This window comes from Delphinus delphis, chromosome 2, assembly GCF_949987515.2.
Source record: "Delphinus delphis chromosome 2, mDelDel1.2, whole genome shotgun sequence".
Classification (NCBI taxonomy): domain Eukaryota; kingdom Metazoa; phylum Chordata; class Mammalia; order Artiodactyla; family Delphinidae; genus Delphinus; species Delphinus delphis.
The window spans coordinates 33980614-34005441 of NC_082684.1; the positions used below are offsets into that span (position 1 = coordinate 33980614).

Here is a 24828-nt window from a genome sequence, read left to right on the forward strand (position 1 = left end):
CATCACTAAGTCGAGGCTTCGTTTTCTAGCATCTCACTTTATTCCTAAATTAAAAATAAATCCCTGCATCTCAGAGAACATGGCATGGCCAAAAACAAAAACAAAAACACTTAAGCTCCGGAGTTACACAAACTTGGTTTCAAATCTCAATACTACTACCGGATACACATCATTTATCCCCTTAGCTCGGTTTTTCTGTTGATAAAAAGGTAGATGATGAGATCTATGCTAAAGGGCTGTCGCGGGGGTTCATGGAAAAATGTACATGGAGTTATCAAATATGACACCCACAAAGGTAGGTACTCAGTAAAGGCTAATAACCCCCTTCTGTTCCTGAAGATTAAAGAGGCTTTAAATTAGTGTTGCCTGGAGCACCAGAACAGAGAAAGGATGTTCTTCAATACCAAACAGTGGGACTCCAAGATGGTAGAAAATGGGTCCCCCCAGGGCCTACCTCCTGCCTCCTTTCCTCTCTCTGTCCCACTCTTGACTTTTCAAACTAAAGATGCAAAGACTAAAAAATATAACTACAAAGCTTCTCCCATGCTAAGAAGACCAGACACACGAAAGACCAGAGAACTCCAGTTCTCTCAAACCATTGCACACCTTTAGCCTACAAAGATAGGCAACAGGAAGCTCAAGATTTTAAGGGTTACCCTCCCTGAGCACAAACGACAGTTGCAGGAGAGGGGCAATGAGAGAAGCCAGACTTGTTTGCAGGATTGTCTGTAAGTCATTCCACTGGGAAGTCCATGCTCACGGTGAAGTTCAACTTGGAAAAAGTCACTTATTCACATGTCTGGGCCCAAGAATTTAAAATGCTGACTTTTATCTGGTAATTCATTGCAATGTGGGGTGGGATGGTGCCTTTCAAAAATATTTGTCTGCAGAGTTCTATAGGACCTTTTCATGAACCACTGAAAGTCAGAGGAAATATAAATATCACATTGCCTGCAAACCTAGTAATTTGACTGGGTTGAGGACTTTTTTGCCCAGAGTTTTCCTACTAAAAGTCAGCAAAGTGAAAATAGCAACAGATTAGAAGTTGGGAGAATTTAATTCCAGTTCCATTTCTACTGCGTAGTAGTTGTGTGACCCTGAATAAGTCACCCCTAATTGCTCAGCCCCCTGTGAAGGGACTAGAAAAGAATGTGGGTCTGAGGACCACCCGTGTGAGAACCACTGGAAGTGCTTACCCTCCCTGAGTGGTCACTGGGGGTGGGGCCTGGGAATCTTCATTGTTAACAAACACCTGGGATTCTTAAATTCACTGTAGTTGACAATCACTGGCTAAGATGATCCCTAGAGGGCATCTCACGCGGGACACTGTCATATTCTAAATGCTTTCGTTCTAGTGAAAGTGCTGGTTCATTTGTAAATCAGTTTGTAGTTTATGTAGATATTGAATCTTTCTCTTGCCTTTGCTTTTCCTAACCAAAGATGTTGCCTCGTTTCCTTCTCACTCATAGCTAACCAACCAAGGCTAAAATACAACATCCTGTCCAAACTTCATTTTCAAATCAGCCAAATAAATGTCAGCATCCTTGATTTCCAGGTCACTGCCTTGTCCAAGAGACCTTGTAGCTGTTTCCTATGTTGTTCCTATGTTTCCTTTGTCCCTAGCCTGACAATGAGGTCTTCAGTTTGGCTCCAAAGCCCTGCGTCTCTTCTACTTACTACAACGGCTGAGATTTCCCTAGAAATCTCTCGTTCATCTATTTGCCCTGGTTTACTTAGCAAGTTAGAACTGAGAGGGTCACTGAATAAGGAGATTTGGTACCAGACAGCGTGTAAAAATAAAACTAGTCAGAGCTGGAGGAGAATGACGGAGGTGACAAAATACCTGTGAAATGAGTGGCTCATCACAGGGGAAGTCACCTAAACATTCAGTGACTGGACCGCCCATCCAGCCCCTGGCAGTCAGAGACTGTGATCCTCAAAGAGAGAAATGAGGACATGTACTAAGTCTTCCATAAAAACAAATGTATTCAAGTTACAGCAGTATTCTTATTCACAGACACATCCTTTCTACTTTTTGGTGTTAAATTACCTTTTCCTTTTTGAAATGGTGGTAACAATTAATTTTGCAACTCTAATTGATTAAAAAATAAAAGACATTTAAAACTCTATGGTGGTTCCCCAACCCTTGCTTTGGTTTGATTTTTATTTTTTATTGACCTCACGTGGCTCAAAATCTCCTAGGAACATGGGCTCTCTCTCTCAGTAGAGGTACATGGTCTATCACAGCCAAAACATCTGAAAGGGGCACCCCCATCAGAAGCATGGGGGCAGTTGTACCCCTGCATTTTTAACTGTCAATTTCCAATGGAACCTCTTCAAGGGTAAGTTTTCCCTACTTGACCCCATTTAGAAGTAGTGATTTTTGGAGCACACTGACTTTTTTCAAAGGGAGCCCCATGGAGTTTGGGTTTTTGGTTTTTTGTTTTTGTGAGTGGTGGGAAAGATATTGATATTTTTATTTCGAACGTGGAGATAGAAACAGGAAGTGTGCACTTAGGTACGTGAGTTACCCTTTCTCCGTCAGAGCCTGTCTTTCTGCTCTGAGTCTTAGTTCACTGTATTCATTTGCTGTTATTACATACTTTCAGGTGGAATTTCCTTACATTTTAATACACTTACCTGGTGACCTGAAAAAAGAATCCCTTTAGAAGTCCCCCTTTTGGGTTCCCCTTTTATACATTCTCCCCGTCTCTCAATACCTGTTAGAGCACTTCTGATAGAAGAGTGTAGGCAGCAGGTTAGATTTCTCACTTGAGCAGCTCCGAAAAGGGAGGGAACATTTATACCCAAGGCAATGTACTTGTCTGGGATTCTCTGTTCCCTTTGCTATTTCTGCAGATATTTATGCTTAAAACGAAATTTCTCCCACCCTGGCAGCACAGCCAAACTTCTCCTCTGGTTGGATCAAGTCACCATGAAAAAAAATGTCTCTTTGCCTAAGACAAGCAGATGAGCTGGGGCAGAAAACAAGGGAACAAACATGATGAATGCCCTGGAACCACTTTACAAAGGTAGAGGGGTACATAAAACTATGACTTGTATCAGGTAAAAACATCATCTCCAAGGTCTGTCTTTGTTTCGGTGAACGTGGATATATGTTTGACATTCCTGTCCCAGAGCTGCCCTTCAGCTTATCTGGGAGAAAAGATTTATCATCTTTTCTTTAGTTATTCAGTCCTTCATTAAGCCTTTCCAACCACAGAGAGGAGAACGTAAGACCTGTGGAAGATAGCAGCAAAGATTTCTTATCCTTCCCTTTGGCCAAAGTCCCCAGGCTGTGTTCCCTGAAAGCAGCGGCAGAACCCCTCCCTCGCTCTGCCTCGGTCTGTGTTTAGGTCTCTGGCTTGCTTACACAAAGGAATTCCAACTAGGATTTCAAGGGAAGCCTGGTTCCTACTCTCCCACAGCTCCCAGCAGGCTGGTTCTACCAAAAGATATTCCTATATTCAATATTCTTACAGTATTTCTATAGAAGTATCTGCTTGAATTACAAGGTTTGCTGCTAACCTTTTAAAATGACAATTACTAATACTTTAAAGGAACTCTGACACTGCAAAACTCAAATCCTATGGGGAAGAGTGATTTAAATAAGCAGTATGTCCTTCTGCCTTAAGACTGGGTTCACGTATGATGCAAGGAGTTTGCTTCTGCTTTCTTTTTCATTTTCAAAAGACATGCATTGAATGTGTAAGTGTCAAGCATTTGCCTTGCCTCTGAGGCTACACAGCTAAGATTCAGTCACAGCCTTCAAGGGGCTCACAATTCAGGTTTCACAAATGCAAGACTAGAGACAGGTACTAGATTTAACCGTGGGCAAGACTGAAGGAAGAGGGGCTGATTAGGGCTGCAGTATTACAGACTCAAACACCATCACAATAGTCACAGTGATGGTATTTGAGTCTTTTAATACACAAAACGGACACTGAGCAAAGAATTACATCACCAGAAAGGAAACACTATATACTTCCAAGATGCAAAACAACCTGGGGGCATCCCTGGTGGCGCAGTGGTTGAGAGTCCGCCTGCCGATGCAGGGGACACGGGTTCGTGCCCCGGTCCGGGAAGATCCCACATGCCACGGAGCGGCTGGGCCCATGAGCCATGGCCGCTGAGCCTGCGCATCCGGAGCCTGTGCTCCGCAACGGGAGAGACCACAACAGTGAGAGGCCTGCGTGCCGCAAAAAAAAAAAACAAAAAAAACCTGGGACTTCGAGAAAAGCCTGAGAATTCAAGTAAGAATCAAGAGTTTGAGTAACAGCGTTGGTCTTGTCAACAATTTATTGGGTACTTTAGGCTCTTCCCTCCAGTGTTCTGTAATTTCAAGGTACCTTCTAAGTAGAAGATGAAAATATTATTATAAAGTCCATTTAAATAAACCTCCTATACGAAAAAGTCACCTCTTTCCAATTTGTTGAAATAAGAGAGTCATAATATTTATTTCATCAAGGGGGTGTGAAGCTTAGTTGGGATTAATTTACTTCTTTACTCCTTCCAGGGCACTTAAAAATTTATATAATCCCATATGTGGTTTGTACAAACAGACTTCATGAGGATCTGATGAGAAATAGTATGAATATTTCATCAAGTTTTTTTCATCATTCTTTCAAGTATAGCCACCCTCATTCTAACTTTTCCAGTCCCTGGTTACAAGGCACCTGGTTACTGTGAGAGCTGCCCAAGGGAGTCCTCAGCCAATCCACTCTGCGTGCTGCTGCCTCATTCATCCCCACAGAACCTTCCCTTGCTGTAGCACCCATCCCCGCCTCTACGCTCACTGGATGCTTGACGCTGGTACAGCATGTACTCTTCACATGTTTATCTGTTTCCCCAGGTACACAGTGAACAACTACAGGACATCAACTTATACTTTGAATCTCTAGCATCTTAGATAGTAAATGGCAGAGAAGAGCTGATTAAATAAACGTTCGTCAAATGAATGCATACACAAACCCTCTGCTCTTGTTAGGAGGCAAACCCCAGCCTGTGTCTTCTGAACATGCGACTTGCCCTTCTGTTGCTCTTCTTCTGCCGTTCATCCTCACCCCCACATCTTCCCTGTCCTTTCTCACTCACCTAGTGTGATCTATTTAAGGCAAGAGGTTTTCAACCTTGGCTGCACAGTAGAATCACTGGGGGGAGCTTTATAAACAAAATGAACACTGACGCCTGGCCCCACCAGCAGAGATTTGGATTTACTTGGTTGGGGTGCGGCCCTGGCGTTGGTATTTTGTAAGTGCCCCTGTGGTGAGTGGGAAGTGCAGCCAGGCTTGAGAAACTATGATTTAAAGTGATACTCGGGGCTTCCCTGGTGGCTCAGTGGTTAAGAACCCGCCTGCCAATGCAGGGGACACGGGTTGGAGCCCTGGTCCAGGAAGATCCCACATGCCGCAGAGCAGCTAAGCCCGTGTGCCGCAACTACTGAGCCTGTGCTCTAGAGCCCGCGAGCCACAACTACTGAGCCCGCACGCCACAACTACTGAAGCCCGTGCGCCTAGAGCCCGTGCTCCGCAACAAGAGAAGCCACCGCAATGAGAGGCCCTCACAGTGCAACAAAGAGTAGCCGCCGCTCGTCGCAACTAGAGAAAACCTGTGCACAGCAACGAAGACTCAACGCAGCCACAAATAAATTTATTTTAAATAAGTAAATAAATAAGTGATACTCAAGTCCCACCTTCTCCTGAAAAGATGAATGTGCCTCTGATGAGTTTACCTTCCTCTGGCTTCAACGCAGTTACTGTTTTAAACACTTATTAGATCACAAATCAAACACTGCCTGTGACGGTATCTCAGTGTGAGTTTGCTCTTTAACTCACACACTGCATTTTGGTTCATCTCCCGCACCGGACCAGAAGAACCTTGAAGGCAGGAACTGTGCCTTCTACTCCTTTGCATCCCCACGCCATGCACGTGGTGGACCAAAACATACTTTTGATCATTAAAAACAAAAACAAAACCAAAAAACTGAAAACAAAACAAAACCAAACAACCCAGAATCCCTAGTAGAGGCCATTTCAGTTCTACTCTAAGGATATGTCTTTGGTAAGAATAAAAATGCTGCAAAAAGGGTGGGGCAGGATTGAAGCAGAGGAGGGAAAGAGTAAATAAAAGTCAAATGGATAAAAAGCTAAATTAGTCCAAAAGAAAATGTTTCCTAGCTTCTTAAGAGGGTTTTTTTGCAACCCCGAAGCAGAATAAACAAGAGAATTAACTTGGCTAGTGCCCTGATAAGGAGATTTCTTTCTTGGTTATATAATTTTACGAAGTTTCCAGGGTGTAAAGAAAATAATCACCCAGGGAGGACTCCTTACCTTGGACTATACAATTCAGCTCTTGGGTTAATCGGCTCGAAGATCTGCTCAGCTTGACCTGACCCCCTTCCAGCCCTGTGGCCTCAGACTAAGCCTCAAATGCAAAAACCCTGTTGTAGAGCTCAGTGTCGTAGAAAGGGGATAAAACATAATCCTTATTGCATAACCTTGATCTTTTGGTGTAGTGGCCTCCACCTGTGCATGAAAATAAAAAGCTACCCTGGTATCTTCCCCAAGTGGCCGGTGTTCCATGGGTCTGCCTACCCTAGAATGATCTAGGCAAACTCTCCTACTAAATTGTGTTAAAGGGAAATATTTGGTGCAATTACCTTAAAGGGTAGCTTTAAAGTCTTGTTCTGTGTACATATCCCAGAAAAGATTTATCTTCACATGGCTTCTCTACTTGGTCATGAAGTAAGACCACAGGAAGGGCTCACTGAATCATTAGGTACACCCTCTGCTAAGTCGAGATAAGGTCATCAGATAGGGATGTGTTTTCTATATCAGGGGTCCCAAACCCCTGGGCCACGGACTGGTACTCGTCCGCAGCCTGTTAGGAACCGGGCCGCACAGCAGGAGGAGAGTGGCGGGCGAGCGAGCAAAGCTTCACCTGCCGCTCCCCATCGCCCCCCATCGCCCGCATCACTACCCGACGCATCCTCCACCTCACCCCCAGTCCGTGGAAAGATTGTGTTCCAAGAAACTGGTCCCTGGTGCCAAAAAGGTTGGGGACCGCTGTTATATATCAACGTTTATCCTAGTTGCTGAGCCACAAATTTAACAACTGGTCCCAAAAGGCATGTACATTTCTATACATTAATTCAATGTATGTTCTTTTGCCTGGGGTGGCCATTTTAACACTGGCCATATTTTACTTTAATTTCTAATTATTGGTTGAAATCATGATTCAAAGACATTTAACTCTGCTCTTGATTGATTAGTAATGATAGTAACAAGTTGTCCTTTGTAGATTAACGCTGCTGACCCATCTAATAGGATATGAGTTGATAGACTGTCACTGATCTAGCCATGCTTTGCTCCCTGTTCTTCTTGTGTCTAGTGGTCTGCATTTGACCTTATGAGCCAAGAACCAAGAGCCACCAAAATCCTCTAGTCACCAAAGGTACCCAAAATAATAGCATGTGTCCTACCAGCTACTTCTTGTTGACACTGACAAAATGGAAATGACTGGTTAATTTACTAAAGCAAAAGGAAAAGAAAAATGTGGCTCTTTTTATTTACGAATAAATGCTAACTTCTTTATTTACTAATAAATGCTAACTAGAATTAGTAAAACTAGGATCTGGGAACCTGGAATCCATGGTACCATAGATAATAAACTGAATCATCAAATCAGTGTGTACCATCTAAAATCAAAAACAGAGATAAACTACAAGTTTTCAAGGCGTAGGGTTAAGGATCCGTGAAAATGAATGAATTCACAAGGAATTTTGCTTCCTCAAATTAGAGTTTAGGTAGTAGTGCTTGACAGTCCTTAATGATACCCCTGATAGCTGCAAACAAGTATTTATTTAACATGATTTATAACCTAAGGTACAAACCAAAGGTCATTAGGTTCTACAGGAACAATTTTTTTTTTTTTTTTTTTTTTTTTACAGGAACATTTTTGAATGTGTTCCACTGAAAGAGAAGTGATGGATTTAGAACCCAGGACACTTAAATCATCAGGGAAAATGTATCACTGAGGTAATGAGCACGCCAGGGCCTGAAAACTCAAGAATGTTCCCCTAAGTGAAAAAAAGCAGCTCTATCTTCTCAGAACATGGCTGACTCAATCATCAAGCTGGAATGTTATTTACACAGTCCCAAGCAAACTAAGAAGAATCCTCTGGTCTGTAACCAAGGGCACTCAGAATGTTATGTCTGCAAAAGCAAAGTTTTTGATGATTCCTGATTCCTTGAAAAAGAGCTAGTTTACCTAATGCAGGTAAATGTTAACAACTGCCTTCCTACCACCTTACCCAGAAAGGACCACCAGCATGATATTTCATGCCTCTTTAATTAATAACTTGGATTTGTTAAATATTTAGCAAGGTGGGCAAGTCTGGCTTCTGAATTCTGCCCCATCTAACAACTCAGAATAATCACCCTGTCTTCTTCTTCCTCCCACTTGCAGGAGGGGTCGTGATGGAACCTGGTCCACACAGCAGGATAAAGTTGAGATTAGGCATCAGGAAAAATAAACTTCCTAATTACGAAACATTTGACCAAAGGGGTCAGACTGTGGTGTTCCTTTCTTTGGAGTGGGAGGGGAGATCAAGAAAGATGTAGAACGCAACCTTTCCAGATGGAAGGGGGGAATTCTCACCTGAGTCTAGGATAGACAACATAAAGAGACAGCTCTGAGAGTCATTGTCCTTTTGATAAGCTCTGGCATCATTCAGTACTTTAAACTACTGGTTTATAAGTTAATGCAAAAGTACCCAGGATCTGGGAAGAGTTTATCCACTTAGCAGGGTCTGTGTGGCCTAATTATTTCAAAACATACTAACCTCAAGAGAAGGCAGCATCATTATCTAATTTGTACACAAATTATCTAGCCCTCAACAAATATCAGCTAAGAGAAATGATCATTCATTCACCCTTTAGAGGTAGAGAGTTTGAGATCCCTAGGGGTGTGGACCTTGGTCACTTACAAGCTATTGGCAAACATCGGGGGCAAGCTAACTCTCTGTTTTTGTATTTTTTTCCCTGTGGGTGACTTGTCTCCCCACTTTATTAGAACTGCTATTGAGGTAGGCAGGGAGGCTGGTTTCCTTACCCACCCTCTGACAGTGTTGGCCCAGGACAGACAGCGTGGCTAATGCTTTCAGAAGATGAACACTCAGATTGCTGGTATATCTTGTTCCCTGACCTTGACAGTCAGAGAACATTGTCAAAGCACTCACCTGTCTTCTCTCTGAACCAAGGTACTGGAGAATCAGCCGGGTGTTCACACTGTGACTCCAGGTGTTTCCTAGTGCAGCTGTCACACAGCTGGATCCAGAAATGCCTGAAACGAAACAGGGCAAAACCATGACTATGGACACCTTATCTTGTCATGGTGTTTCACATAAACAAAAGTCCAGTCACTGCTCATTGCTCAGAGAGTACTCGGGAGCCCAGGTCTTTACCACAAAAGTTGATGAAGGAGAGAAGGAAGAGACTAAAAAGAAAAGCCAGCATGGGTTTCCTTCAGCCTCAATGAAAGTAACCACTGGGCTCAGAGATAACAGAGTTATGTATCAATAAGAGGTTGCACTGCAAGGAAGCTTGGAGCCATTGCTAATAATAAAACAAGCCACTCAACATCCATGGCAGAAAAGCATGACCCTACTACACAGAATAAGAGCCAGTTATGAAATAGTCTCAGTTTAATAATGGCAGAAAAGCATGACCCTACTACACAGAATAAGAGCCAGTTATGAAATAGTCTTAGTTTAATAGAGTTGTTAAGACTTTTTCAGCTTGATAAGAGTCTTAATTCAATTTTCTTTATCCATATGGAAGCGGTGGCATATGTATATAAAATTCCCATGCCATTCCAACCGCGGAATGTACACGCACCCAGAAGAGGAATCTGGAAGATCTCACCATTTCATATCTAATCTGTATTAGACATTCTTATCCCAAGAGAAACATTCTTTTACTTTCTAAGACTTTCCTATAAGGGGGAGGATCTGAAGTAAAATTTATCCGAGTTTCTAGTCTACACCAAGTTGTACTTCAGCTACTCTCTGACATCTCCAGAGCTTCACTGATCTCTCCTGACATCACCAGGAGGAACCCATTCCTGCACTCCTCCTGTTTCTTCTGCATTAGAGGCGGGCTCGCAAGTCCCAGCACTTAGAAGCCAGCCCCCACTATCATATGTAGCACATCCTGAGGTCTCCTCCAAACTCCTGTGCTCACTTTGGCCCTGGGCCATGAGATGAGTCTTAGCCTAAGGGGGCATAGTGGGATTTGTAGTTTGCCTTGTATCCTCAAGATGCCATCTCTTTCCAATGAGGAGACCAAGTACCAAAAGGCTGAAGTCCACTGAATCAGCTAAAGCAAAATGAGGGCTTGAGTTTCTCATCTGTTGCCTGCTCAGGGCATCATCTGATATTCACCCCTCTGTGTGGAACAGGAATTCCTCTTTTCTGGGTCAGCATCTTTCAGGGTGGCCTCCCAGCTCTGCATGGTCTTAAGCTCCTGGGATCAAATAGAGCAACAGATGAATGGAATTCAGTGGTTCTAGGCTGGAGGTGATTCCGTGGGTCACGTCTAGGTGGGAGTGCTGTGGCGTCTAGAGGGTAGAGGCCGGGGATGCTGCCAAACATCCTATGAGGCACAGGCCAGTCCACACCACAAAGAATTATTCCGCCCCAGACAAAATAGTGCCGATGGTGAGAACCCATGGGATAGCAAAAAACATCCCTATGTTTTCTCTGGTTCAAGCAGGTATGGGAACGAACTGGATGGCATCAACATCCAGGGCCTCAACAAACCTGGGGATTTCAGAGGGAGGGAGAATTGAGCGAAGGAAAGAATAAAGTTTAGGGTGACCTTGGCTCATCGTGCACACAATTCAAAACACACACGAATTAATTTGAAAACATATAATCTAGACTGTGCTGATCTGATCACACCACTCCCCTAAAATCCTTCCACAGTCCTTGTGCCTGAGGATAAAATACTAACTTCTGAACTAGGTGTTCTGAATGCTTTGTCATCATCTTCATCTGCGTCTCTCTCTGGCCCCATTTCTCTCAATGGATGGTCCCTTAACCTCCTGACTTCTCTGTCCCCACCCTCTTTGACCTGATAAAGCTTCCCCCTCTTCCGGCATCCAATGTACTGGCTTCTTCTGCTTCTTGTATCAACCATGTTGAGTATTCCTTTTCCTTCTCCGCTTTTCTTCTCCCTCTCCCCTTAGTCGTGGGTGGACCTCAGGGAGCTGGCCATGGCCAGTTTTTTCCCTAACACCCACCTGCCTTCAGTGGCTGGGAAGGTAATGTACATCAATAAAGAGGCCAGGTGTCTGCATTTTAACACGTAGAAAGTCTTCACTACCACAAACAGATGTACTCTCTTCCATTTTTCTTGAAATACATGACCCTCTAAGTCTGTCTTTCATTTCCCCCTTTTTGATAGAGACACATAACAGAAAATTATTTTCTGCTTTAAGAAAACCAACACTGCAAGGGCAGTGGCCACTGATGTTCCTTTTTCTTGCATTTTTGCCAAAAGCTTTGTCGAGATAATTCACATGTTGTACAATCCAGCCATTTAAAGTGTACAGTTCAATGGTTTTTACTATATTCAGAGTCGATCAACCATCACTACAATCAACTCTGGAACATTTCATCACCCCCCAAGAAACTCCATATCCCTTAGCCATAAGCCTCCAGCCCCTCTTTCCTGCCCTGGAGCCCTAGGCAATCATTAATCTACTTTTTGTCTAAATATTAAGTGTTAGGAGATGACGAGGAGTAGTGGAGACTGTGGTGAATTAGACATGATCTCAAGGGGACAGCCCCTGTTCAGCTCCAGCTGCTGTTGTCACATGGCAATATGAGTTCACGGTTAGCCACACCTTTTGATCTTTTAATTTTTAAAATCAACACTTTAAGTACAATCTTCTGATTGGAAAATGTTGGCTTATTTTAAAAAATTTTAAAAACACATAAATAAACATGCTGATGAGCCACATATGAGTCATTCTCACCAAGCTTGCAATGTCTGCTCCATATGGCATGTCCTCACTGTTGACAAGGACGACACCCACAGGTGGATGATTTCTAAGCCTTTGTCTCAACCTCCCACTTAACCTCAGCACCTGTCCCCCATTTTCAACCACAAGATCTTCCTGCCTGACATAATGAATTTGGGCACCATAAACTCAGTATCTTCAAATTGAGCTCATCCCTTCCTGTATAAACGTACTCCTCCTTCTTTGGCCTTCCAGTGAATCTGGCTTGAAACCTCAGTTCCATTTAAAAATGTCTCCCTCTCCTGTGCTTCTCAATTCCAAGAAACTGTGAAGACGGATTGATTTCCCTGTAAAGTCTCACTTACATCCATTCATCCCACCCCAACCTAGATCAGACCCACATTAGCTTTCCCCTGGGGGGATGGCTGCTGTCACTTTCTCGCGGCTCTCCATGCTCCTGTCAGTTTCTCCCTACGAAAGCATCCTCTCTTCTACCGCCCGATTAATCTCCCCAAGCACACATCTAAGCGCGCTGCCCTGCCACTTATGATCAGCCTGCTCAGAAACTTTTGGCGGCTCCCAAGTGCCTTTAAAGAGTTCTAAATTCCTAAGACTGGCATTCTTGCAGCTGTGCCCGACCTGCCTCTCCACACCTCTTCCCTCCATCCCACTTCGTAAAGACTCTGCTCCGATTTAATCACTCCTTCCTCGTGCCGCCTCCACACCTGAATGCCTCTATGCCCGTGCAGTCTTCAGTACCACTTCTGACACGCCACCTCCCTGATCATCACAGAAATAATGCCTTCCTCCTCCAAACGCCCATAATACTCAGCTCACTGTCTCACATTACCGCCATTTTTTAACCCTGTGGTATATGACTTGCGTGCTTTTCTGACCACCCCTAATGTATATTTTAAGAGGGCCAAATCCATGTCTGACTTATGGTAGTATGCCTGATCACGAAGTCTGAGACCCAGAGGATGCTTCATAAATAGTGGTTGAATAGTCGGTAAGTTATTCTTACTAAACTTTGAACCATGGTATCTATTTGTTTTAGCAGCAGATTTACATTCTTCATTCTACCTTGCTTAAGCCAAAATTAATAGATTTACATTTTTCAAGCAAACTCTAGAAACTTGTTGCTTCAATGCCCACTAAGTCATAGCATGACGTGAGCCTGAGTTTGCCAAGAAAGAGCTACGTGTGAATAATTAGGAGCTGCTAATTAGTTAAGCACTCCAAAAAAATTTGTGGTGATACGACTGTAGGTGCACTTCCCAGGCCTAGAAGATGTTTATAGGGGTCAGAGCCACAATTGACCAATAGTGGCTATTTAAAGAATTCCATGTGCCCAAACCAATGAAAACAGTATTAAAAAAAGTACCCACATGCCTGGCTGCTTGTCAGACAGGTAAGCTGGGGTTCTTAACCAAGGGCCATGAGTGAAAATAGCCAGGGAGAAGTTTTCAGTGGAAACCTTAAGTGGGCAAGCTTGAGGAGATATATCTTCAGGAGTGCTCACAAACATTAAGCCACCACCAGAGCAATAACAGCAGGGCCTTGAAAGTTAAATGATAAGGAAAAACAATATTTTTAAAGTGCTATAAGCTAGGCACTAGGTAAGCCCTTTAAATAAGGAGGGCTTACATCTTATTTGAGCTTCATATCTTAGGTACATCTTTTCTGATCCTTACAACCACCCTATGAGGTAGGTGATATCATCATCCCTATTGACAGACCAAGGCTATAAGAGATTAAGTAATTCTCCCAAGGTCACACGGTTGGTTAATGATAGAGCAAGGATTCGAAACCAGGCTGAGTCTTTTTTTTTGCAGTATAGTTGGTTTACAATGTTGTGTTAGTTTCAGGTGTACAGCAAGTGATTCAGTTATGTGTGTGTGTGTGTGTGTGTGTGTGTGTGTATTTTTTTTCAGATTCTTCTCCCTTATAGGTTATTACAAAATATTGAGTAAGTGTTCCCTATGCTATACAGGTCCTTGTTGGTTATCTATTTTATATATAGTAGCATGTATATGACTGGGTCTTAACCACTACTCCAATTAGCCTTCTCCAGGCTCATTATGTCAAATAGCTGGCTACTCTGCCAGCCCGGGGTGGGAGTGGGGAGGGGTGGGCGGCTGGGAAGGGCCTGAAGAGCCCAGAGGCCCATCTCTGGGAAGACACTGATGGAAGTATGTTGTGAGCATCTTATCAACTCATCTGAACTCTGTGTGTCACTCAGGCTCTACACTCGGCTTCCTTTGTTCTGATATACAGTGATAATCCAGGGCAAGGGGTTTCCAGAAAGACGATGCATGCTCTGGCTTGGCAAGTTATTTAACCTCGCTCAACTGGCCCAGCCACTGGATTCATGCAAATCAGATGGCCTGAAACTGACCCTCTCTTGTTGGAGGCTTAAAAAAATCTGGGCAGGATTGAAAAATATTTTCACTTAATAGGGCTTTGAATATGGAAAAACAATTGAAGGGTGGTTATAGGTGGTGGGATGGCTTGAGAAAGAGAAGTGGGGAAGCTGTCAGTTACTATAAATTTGTAACTTTATTTTCAACTAGAAAACTCAGTGGTCCCTAATGTCTTTTGACTTTTAAGCATTCCTATGTGAGGCTGGCATAAATGATCATTAATGCTGTTTATGGGAAAGTTAAGGTAGAAGGAATCTGCTTACTGGCTTTTCAGGAAAGGTGATTTCCTGCCCAATGACCTAATTGGTCAAGAAATAGATAAGTGAATCTTTTCTATGCTCATTTTAAGCAGAAGGAATAAAAATTGGGGCATTCTCTCCGTCGCTCCTTTTTGATGACTGTGACATTTATGTCTGCCAAGGCAGTATGAGTTCATTGTACTGGAATTTGGTTGATCCCAATACAAATTAAAAAAATCAAGTAAGTGAACTGGGTTTTGAAAATATTTTCAATATTGGGGATTTTTCATTGTCACAGGATTGAGCTTGTAGAAGTGCCTGCTTAAGCCACAGAGAGAAAATCTAATTTATTTACACTGAAGTCAGGTCTCTCTAAAAAAGACAGGGGGAATATTCATACTCTGCTCTCTCAGAGACCCTTTTAGGTCAGTCAAAGCATGTTCTCTTTCTGTAATTGCTTACCCATCTGTAAAATATGAATAATAATTCTTGCCTCCAGGCAACCAAAGGTTCTTGGTGACCCTTAGATGAAGATACTTGATATGTACGAATGACAGGAACAATGATGATCAAACACTGCAGATGAAATTCTAGGGAGAAAAAAAGTTTAATCATCACCTTCCACATTTTTTTATTCTTCTAGTAAGGAGGCAGGTTAGTAAAGTTCAGGAGTGAAGTGGTTAAAAACAACAGAATTTGGATTCTGGAATATCTTTCATGACTACTGTCTTTAGATCCAATTCCCTACTCCTTTAGAGTGGGAGCTGGTTATGAAGACAAATTTCTTACAAGGCAGGAAGCTCTCTCTCTCTGCTCTGTACACAGGGCGTAGTTCTTGTGCAATCAGACTGGAGGAGGATAATCAGGTTGCTAAGTAGCCTTGATTTCCAAAAAGGTAATGGGCCTCTGGTACCAACCAGTGTCAGTGTTCAGAAGGGGGCTGTTGGGGAGCTTTCAGTGAGGAAGCTCCTTCTCTGAAAACATTTCAATTTATGACTCCTGTGCTAATAAGCATTTCTGGGAGGTCAAATTGAATCTCCAGTACATAACATAAAAGTGTGCCCTGCAGCAAAAGGGTCAACTTTAAAAGACTAGACTTTTCCATGTTAAAAAAAAAAAACAAAAACGTGTAAACAAAGCAGTGATTCCCAGAATAGGAACAGAGGGGAAGGAGAAGTTCATGGCTTAAGCGGGCTGGGTATTCTGGACACTCAGTCCCTCCTTCCCCTTTAGATGAAAGACAACTTACTGAGACTAGAAAGAGGAAATTTTAAAAAACGAAAAAGAATTAAAATACTTACAAATGATTTCAGTACTGAAATAAGTTCGGGGAAAGGGACGGTATGTTACCACTGGAGTGGTAATGAGAGGATGCTCCTTCTGACCTCTCATCCTCACATCCTGAAGCGTGTCCTATACAATGCATGATAGCATATGGCCGGCTGCTAGATGGAAGGCAGGACCCTGGAGCTCTATTTCTAACTTAGCTGTGGGCTTTTAATGAGACCAGGTGGGAGAAGAGAGCGATGTAACAAAGAATATCAGAGCAGGCCTCGGTAACGACCGGTTACTTCAGTTCTCTGAGCCTCAGTTTCCTCATCCATGAACAGAAGGGGTTGTTCAAAACTATCTCCAAAGTTCTCGCCTTTTCTAAAAACTTTGAATCTATGGTATTTTAATGATAAGAAATTAGTTCCTCATTCTGGACCTCACTTTTTCCAGGAAGTCTGAGAATGCTCTACTCCACGTGCTGTCTTTGAATGTTTGTGCCCTTACCCAGCACCCATTTAAGCCTGAAGAGAGTGCAGACGTGGGGTCCTCCTCCTAAGAGCAGATTTCTCTCCAAACTAGGGATTTTCTTAGCCAATCCTACCTCCTAAAACCTTTTGATGGGTAAACATGTGTTGGCCAGTGGCCAAGTCCCAGCAAACACAACTTCATAAGGACAAAGCTTAAAGATGGGAGTCTGAGTGAAAGAGTAGGGATTAGAAAGGGATTATCATTCATTAATTTCAGTTTCTCCTGTTTAAACCCAGGCCCATGGAAGTTGCTGAGCTTCAGCATACTGTCGTTTTGGTTGTTGTTGGGTCATTCATTTGGACTGAGGAAGTGACTGAGAATCTCGTTTAGCCCCAATAGAAAGATGAAGTAGGGAAATATTTAGGTCTGCTTTTTCCCAAGTTTCTCAAGTTAGCCTAAGTTACTTCTGGTGGTAGATCATCAGCTCTTTTTCTATTTGATGCAGAAAGCCAGAATTTCAGCGACCCACATTGAACAGGCTGACAATCAAAAGGGATGAAGACTGCCAAGGAGAGGGTATTCAAGAATAAGGATTCAAGATGACCTACAAGCTCCATGAGGCCACAGAGCAAAGGTATCATATGAAAGTGATTGAGACAGGCTCAGACATCTATCCACCAGCAAAACTAATTTCCTGGGGGGCCTGTGCTTCACTAACTGAACCTGTGAAACAGCTGTATTGAGCATGCACACCACTTCCTTGGGTCTTTAAAACTGACAATGGTCTGTAGGTCAAGTTCCAACGGAAGTGATATTTCTGACCTAGCTCTATAAATAGAGCACTGGAAAAAACTCATCAGCTGCAAATGGCCCAGCGACCACACGCTATCTATTAAGTAAGTAACCACAGTATCTGCGCTGCCATTTTAGATGAGAAAAATATTTCTCTTGTTATTTATAATCTTCTGAGCCTTGAGATTCTCAAAATACTTTAAAGCTATTAGTCTTCTTTTAGATGTACAAATAAAGGATCTGAGGCATAAAACCACACAATAACTGCCTCAACAGTATCTGTCCATGGAGGAAGGCCTTCGGCCTGAGTAAAGAGCAAGGCTGCTTCACTGTGGGAAAGCACAGGATTTCATTCCCAGTTGTCTCTCGGCTACAGGTGAAAGAGGTGATTGCAGTCCAGTCTTTCCTTGCACAGCACACGCAGGTTGGTCCAAGTTTCAATAAAACTCATTACTGAGGAAGGTGAGAAATGTGAAGAAGGCAAGAAAAGGTGGGGTGATCAGAACCTTTGGAATGCAAGAGTTAGAGATGGAGTAATCCTCCACAGCAGAAGGTAGAAATAGAGTTAAGCTAATCACTAGGATAAAGACTGGTTATGCATCAGCACAAACGACTCAAACAACTCCACTGGTTTTTGTGCAGGGAGAAAATACTTTAAGTTTCCCATAGTCTCAGAGTGGACATGTAGGTTATCATCCAACCAGGACACTTTTGAAAATGAAGCAGGGACATTTTAGTAAGTATATTGGGATAACAAAGATAAATTGGGACTACTCTGGGCAAGCCAAGATGTACGGTCACCCTACAGAGATATCTTGTAGGAAGTGTCCAGAAATCGGGATGAGGATGCTCACCTTACAAAAAACTGATCATTCCGGAACCCATCTCATTTACCAACCAAAAGTTCTCTAGGGGTTAACTGCACAGGACGTCTTGGCTATGTTTGCAGTGACAATCGTGAAGGTCCTTAAAGACAGCTAGGAAAACATAGGTTTGAGCAGAACGGAACTAGGGTGTCTGAATAGAAAGGAGCAATCTCCCCCGACCCAGCTCAGCTCCCAACATTGCCCAGGAGGCCAGGCCCCTGAACCCTTTCTCCAATAACACAGCTTTCCTCCTGCTATCCTCCATTTAAGGGAAAAAAAAAAAAAAATCCTGAACAGTGGCTTGTAGCTAGGTCTGCTGACCCTTTGAAAAGAACACTTTAATTAAAAATAAATTCACTCACTAGAGAAAACACATACTATCCTTAAGTAAATGCTGGCAAAATAAAACAAAGAAAATAAAAACCCAAACATTTAAGAAAAGCTGAGACATTTTCTTTTTAATTTAGGCTTCATTCAGTGTAAGCCAGGAAGATGCTTATGTGAAATGGGCTTTCTTCCACAACAAGGTGTCTTACCTGCTTGCTGTAAATAAGTGAATTCCTAAAATCATGCCAGTCAGCCATCTTGGTATGAGCTTTGTTTTTCTACTCTCATTGTAGAATCTGAGAATACTAGAGCTGGATTCTAGTACGTCTTGTGTATTATATCTGGTCATCATCTCATTTTTTGACCATTTGATTTTTTTTTTTTTCAGGTGACTTTTTTTTCCGGGCTGAAGCAGAAGGAATATCGCCAGCTTATCCTGATTTCAGATTGTTTATAGTCCTGGCTGCTGGAAAAAAAAATCACCCTCAGATGTGTGCACTGCCTTTGGAGAAAGCTAGGAAGGGTAAAAAGTGGCTTTTTTTTTTTTTTTGGCATTGGCATTTATATATTCTTTAAACTGTTTTTATTTGTTATTACCTTATTTATGTTGTTTGTTTTTAAAGTGGCATATCTTTTATCGGTCACCCTGGGGAAATTTAAACTACAGTGAAGTAATATTTGGTAGCTTTACATAGCCAAGGAATTAGTCTGGACAATGAATAAGCCAGGTGACAGCCCATTTGACTAAAGACCAGAGGGACACACTCACAGTCACAGGGTTTGCCTTTGGGAAATCAGCTTCCAAGGCAAACCCAGGACCAGGAGACAGGCGCCCTTCCCAAGGCCTCGACTGATGCAGAATCCGGACCAGGTAAGTCTGCTTTTGCTTCAGGCTGACACTGGATCACTGGCTCTTTGCAAGTAATAAGGACAGAGGCGGAAAAGAAATGCTGTTGTTTATCAGGAAATACGTGCTTGAAAAACATTTCTGTGAAAACAGCAGTGGCTTAAAAAAAATCATTAATGCAGAAAGACATTTCAACTAAATACGACGTCTAATCCTGGACTGGATCTTGGATCAGGAAAAAAAAAAATTGCCATGAAGGACATTATTAGGACACCTGGCAAAGTTTGAATATGGCTGGTATATTAGATAATGGTATTATATCAACATTAATTTCCTGGGTGAGATCATTATATTGTGGTTATGTCAGAGAAGTTCTTGTTCTTAGGAGATAAGTGCTGAAGTATTTGGAAATGAAGGGTCACGATGTTTAAGCTTACTCTCAAATGGTTCGGCAAAGATAACAATAATAAATTAATATTATAAAAAATAAATTGACAACAATAATATGAGAGAGAGCAAACAAATGTGGCAAAATGTTAACAATCTAGGGGAAGGGTATGTAGGAGTTCATTGTACTTTCCTTGGAACTTTTCTGTAGGTTTGAACTCTTTTTCTACCAAAAAAAAAAAGAAAGAAAGAAAAAAAAATTAGTGTGAAAATATAGGTTGGCCAACCCTAAGAGATGACTTGGGCCAGTGATATAGAATCAGGACACAGGACTGGCTGGAGAAAGAACTAGGGCATTGTTTCACATGTGTGTTTATGCAGCAGAATCACCTAAACCAGGTAAACCTGTTTTAAAAATGCAGAATCCTTGTCCCCATACCAAACCTAATGAGTCAGGATCTCTGAGGGTCGATGCCCAGAAGTCTGCATTTTCAAAATGCTCTCTCCCAGATCATCTGTGTATATATATTAAAGTTTGAAAAAAAAATCACATATTAGGCATTTGTTGTTTTGCTTGTAACTGTAGGCTTCTTTGCAGGTAATGGATGTCATGGATGCATTTGTATTAGAAAATCTCCACCTAACATCTTGTGATGTAGATCTGCATCCTTTTCATCACGGAAGACATCATTCTGGTGAATGCCCTTTGGCCTATTTCCCAAGGGGGTAGAGAAGAGATGTAAATGCTCTATAGAAACACCGTAATTCATCTGGTTAGAGTGGTTGTCAAAGGGGTCACCCAAAACCCAAATTCAGAAGGTGGAGGAGGGGCAGCTGACAGCCTGGGGCATGAAACAGGACAGGGCTAGTGATGGGGCCCAGGCAGGCAGAGACCCTCAGTAAGGTCCTCAGTCAGGCTCCTTGACCAGCATTTCTTCTAGACCCCAAGCAGAGCTCAGTTTTCACAGTTCAAGCTTCCCTTTGTTTCTTCAGTGAGAACAGGAACAGAAAGTAAAGAGAATGAAGTGGGACAGGAGACAGACTCCCTGAGGTGCTTTGAAAACTCCAGAGTATATAAGAGCGTCGGATGAATCCAAGTGAAAGTGCATTAATAAATACTGCTTCCCTCAAACTTGCAACATTGGTGTAATCATTATTCCCATATCATAGACAAAGAAGTTACTTGACTATTGAAACCCACCTAGTCAGGGGCAGAGCTGGGGCCCGAGCCCAGGCATCCTAAGACCTCCTGCTGTCCCAGCTGTCTCCCTTTTGGCATCCAGAGCACATCGTCTGGAGAATGCTTTTAATTATCACCTCGCCCAGAGTGCGAAGATTTACCGGTATGCTTTCCTCCGGCCCCATCTTAAGCACCCCTTTGGGAAGTAGAGTGATCACGATAGGAATCAGGGTATTTTCATGTGTGGAGGGGAATGGAATGCTGGCGTCACACACGTTTGTTGCCCCTGAAGGTTCTGAGAAGGGGGCGGGGGGACGTAGACTGTTGAATAGTTAGTGAGGCAATCCCAGCGTCCTCAGCACCCTGAGTTTTCGACAAGAACCCAAAGGTTCTTTGGGTTTATTTCCCACACTGGTGAATTCAGCGTGGCTGCTGAGTTCCTTCAGTTCAGCCCGTGTTTCCCTGACATCTGGAGCTGGGCTTCCTGAGTCAAGGCTAGGACAGAAGCAGCTGCACTTCTCCTTTTCTGGGGGGTGTGCACACACGCACAGGCACACACGCGTGCGTGCATGAGGGCTATCCCCATGACCATCATGCCAACATAAGGCTCAAAAGAAACTGGGGCCACAGAGGAAGGGAAAATCCCATTTGTGACAGTAATTCTTAGTGGTCCCAGATCACAAGTTGTAAGGTCCGAACAATGTGCAGATGGCCAGGGTATGGGGGATCTTAGGCAATGGGGGCTGACCTTGCTTTAACTTCCTCAAGTGTTCCTTCAAGAGAGTGTCCCAATCTCTGGTGGCAAAGTCTTTCAGGCAGCAGCCTCATGGCGGGAGAGGGAACTGATGAACCAAATGTGCTGATGCTAACAGGGTTATTTTAATCGGAGGAACTGGTTTTGGTGGCAGCAGACAGTCAGTCCACATCTTCAAAACAAGAGTTCTTAAGCAAAGCAATTTCCTTCTTCCTTGAAGGCCACTATTTATCTACAGGACAGAACTACAGGTTCACTGAAAATGACCAGATTCAGCAAAGCGACCAAGACTATTGACTTGGTGTAATCTGTCTCCCATCTCAGATGTCACCTGATGGAAGAACATTACAGTAAAGAACTACGAGGTAACATTTTGGGGATAATTAGTCATTTCTGGGCAGTACGCTCAATACCTTACATACATTATCTCTATCAGGGAGATGCCATTATCACACCAATCTTCTAGGGAAGAAAGTTGAGCTACAGAGAAAGGTTACTCAGCAAGTGGCAGAGCAAGGATTTGAACCCAGCGGTCTGACTAGTCACTTCAGCCATTTAGAAAGTACTACAAGAATGACCATTCATTTCCCTCTCTGGGAGGGAAAACTCACAAAGCCCCTCACCCTGTTTTCTAGATATTCCACTCATTTTCTTTTCCTCATTAAACTATAATGTTCAACGTCTTATTCAGAGTCAACTGTACCTGTCTAGAAAAGCATATTTGATTAGTGTTCTCTCCCTATTGCTGGGAAACTCTTAGTCATATGACAGGTTTTCTAGAAATTGATTCCAAAGAAAAATAAATCTCTAGATTCTGTAGCTTTTCAACTGAAAATATGTAAAATAACCTTAGTTGCCAAAATCATGACTGGCTTTCCTTCTGTGACTATAATCTCCACATCTGGCTCACCTTCTTTGCCAGAAGAACATGATTATATGTTTTTTTTATATCTTAGGATGTTTCTATATTTTATGATATTTCTAAGTGGAAGTGCTATGTTAATCGTCATTACAATCCTACTGATAATTGCATTAGTTCTTTTATCAGTGTTAACTCCACAGTGAAAAATAAAGCAGCAGAAGGTAAATGTCAGATGGTCAGAACAGCCCTACAGGGAGCCAGTTAGCCCATTTTTCTCATCTGTAATACAGTTGTGGGATGTGAAGCGAGATAGCAACCACAATTATCGTTTACATGTACATCCTATGTGCCAGACATGATTCCAGGTGCTTTACATGATAAAAATCTCTTGCCCATCTCAACAGTATGAAGTTGGATACTATTATTGCCCTCATTTTACAGATGATGATGCTGTGCCCATATTTGAATGTGCTAGTGAGTGGTGGAGACAGGATTCAAACCCTGACAGTGGCCCTAGTGCCTGTGTTCCAGCCTGGCCTAGGAGTCCTTGTTCTAGCTGATTCCCCATGTCATGTCAGCAGTTGAATCTGACCCCAGCAGTGGATTATTCTAACATCCACAGCCAAGGATGCCCATAAAATTTTCATGACGTTACCATAGAATCATCTTGTTTATGAAACAGCATCATGGTACAAATAGAAGAGTCATGTATTAAGCACTTCTTTTAAGTAAAAGATTTTATCATCATTGTTCTTAAGGAAAGTGACATGATTAAGGTCACATGCTTAGTCACAGGTCAAGAATGGTACAAACACCCCTTCACAGGTCCTGGAACCTCAGGACCTATTGCTTCTCTTAAACAGCATCACAGCCTCCTGCCTGATCAAGCATCTCTGCAGGTGGACACAGCTCTGCAGGGCTGTAGGGATCACTGTACCTGCTTCGCAGCAGCCCTACCTCTAAATTAAAAACAGCACAACAGCAACAACAAAATAATAATAAAATAAATGGCGGAAAGACCTCTAGGGTATAAAAATTTCCTTCAACTGATCATCAAGTTCCTTCTTGAAAGAGGCAAGTGTCTGCCAGCAGGAACCTAAAACTCATTATTATTCTGTATTTTCTTTCTGCATGACTGAAAAGTTTTTCTACCTCCCACTCCCATCCCTATCAAAAGAATCCCCCCCCCACCCAAGACAATCACAAAGTTTAAAAGTAGCTAACTGGCAGTTCAAAAAAAGTTTTTAAATAAAAACTCCAAAACCCACAGTGGTTGTAAAACAGCTTTGTGTGGAAGAAGGGCAAGTTTTCTCTTACGAGAGGCTCATTTCATAGGGTTGGGCAAAGAGAGAGATCAGGGGGGCAAGGGTGGGAACGCAGAAGAAGGGGAGGCGGGAGAGGAGGAGATAAAGGAGGAGGAATCGCTGGCTTTAAAAAGCAACATTGTCCAGAGAGGTGAAAGGGAACAGATGGCCGTGGAGAATGTGGCCCTCAAAGCCCCGAAGAAAGAGGCGATGCTGACAGATCTCGCTGTTTCCCATTGATGCCTGAATGTTCTAGTGTGGGGAGCCGAGGCCAGTGAGGGGGACAGACCTCTGTTCCCAGCGGCTCGCTGGGGCACTGGCGCTGAGGATCACTGAGAAAAAGACCAGGCAGGGGGGCGGGGAGGGCAAGCAGCTGTGGCCACAGAGGGAAGGACAGTGGGGGCGTGTGGGTTTCCATAGCCTTCTCTTTTGGCCCGGCCGGGAAAGGTCAGCCCAGTGCTGGTCTTTGCCCTGGCAGAGGTGAAGGAAAGGACAGCAGCTGGGGCCCAGTGTCACAGCATCCTCCCCCCAAAGGCATGTCTGGGACCAAATAGATCCCTTGGGAGAGGGAAATGAAGAAAATATTCCAAATGCTTTATGGAGGATTGAAACATTCAAACTACAATAAACAAGAAATTTGGGTCTATGAAAGAGGTAGAGAATCCTGCCAAGTAAATCCCATATTATTTCATGGAGTCTCAGAGCAGAGAAGTGATCTGCTGAGGAAACAGCAGGAGTCGGTGGCAGACTCAGGAAGGAGTCCAGAGGTCTGAGTCTGACTCTAAAGGGTGCCAAATTCAAAGTGGGGCTTTGCTGGACACAAGGGGAATGACAGGAGGGGCAGAGGGGCCTCTGGCGCCCAGGGTGTGTTCACGTGTGTGTGTGAGACAGGCACCTTGATGCTGGAGGATGTAACTGGAGACTCACAAGTCACCACAGAGCGACACTGGTACAGGCACCCCTGGCCTCCTGGGAGGGGAAAGCCCGACAGTCAGCCCCTGCAGACGGAGGCCTGGAGAATTGGTTAAGAGGGGTAAGGGTTTGTAGAAGCAGCAATTGCAAAGAGGCCCATAAACTTCAGGG

At 43.2% G+C, this 24828-nt stretch overlaps 1 protein-coding gene across 1 annotated transcript in view; it reads right to left on the minus strand.

The window, feature by feature from the left end:
• The window catches only part of RAD51B (RAD51 paralog B), a 609003-nt gene that overhangs the window by 43838 nt on the left and 540337 nt on the right, over positions 1-24828 (minus strand). Inside the window, exon 9 of the mRNA XM_060004352.1 lies at positions 9239-9342. Coding sequence (XP_059860335.1) covers positions 9239-9342 — 104 coding nt within the window. The remainder of the gene's footprint in view (positions 1-9238; positions 9343-24828) is intronic.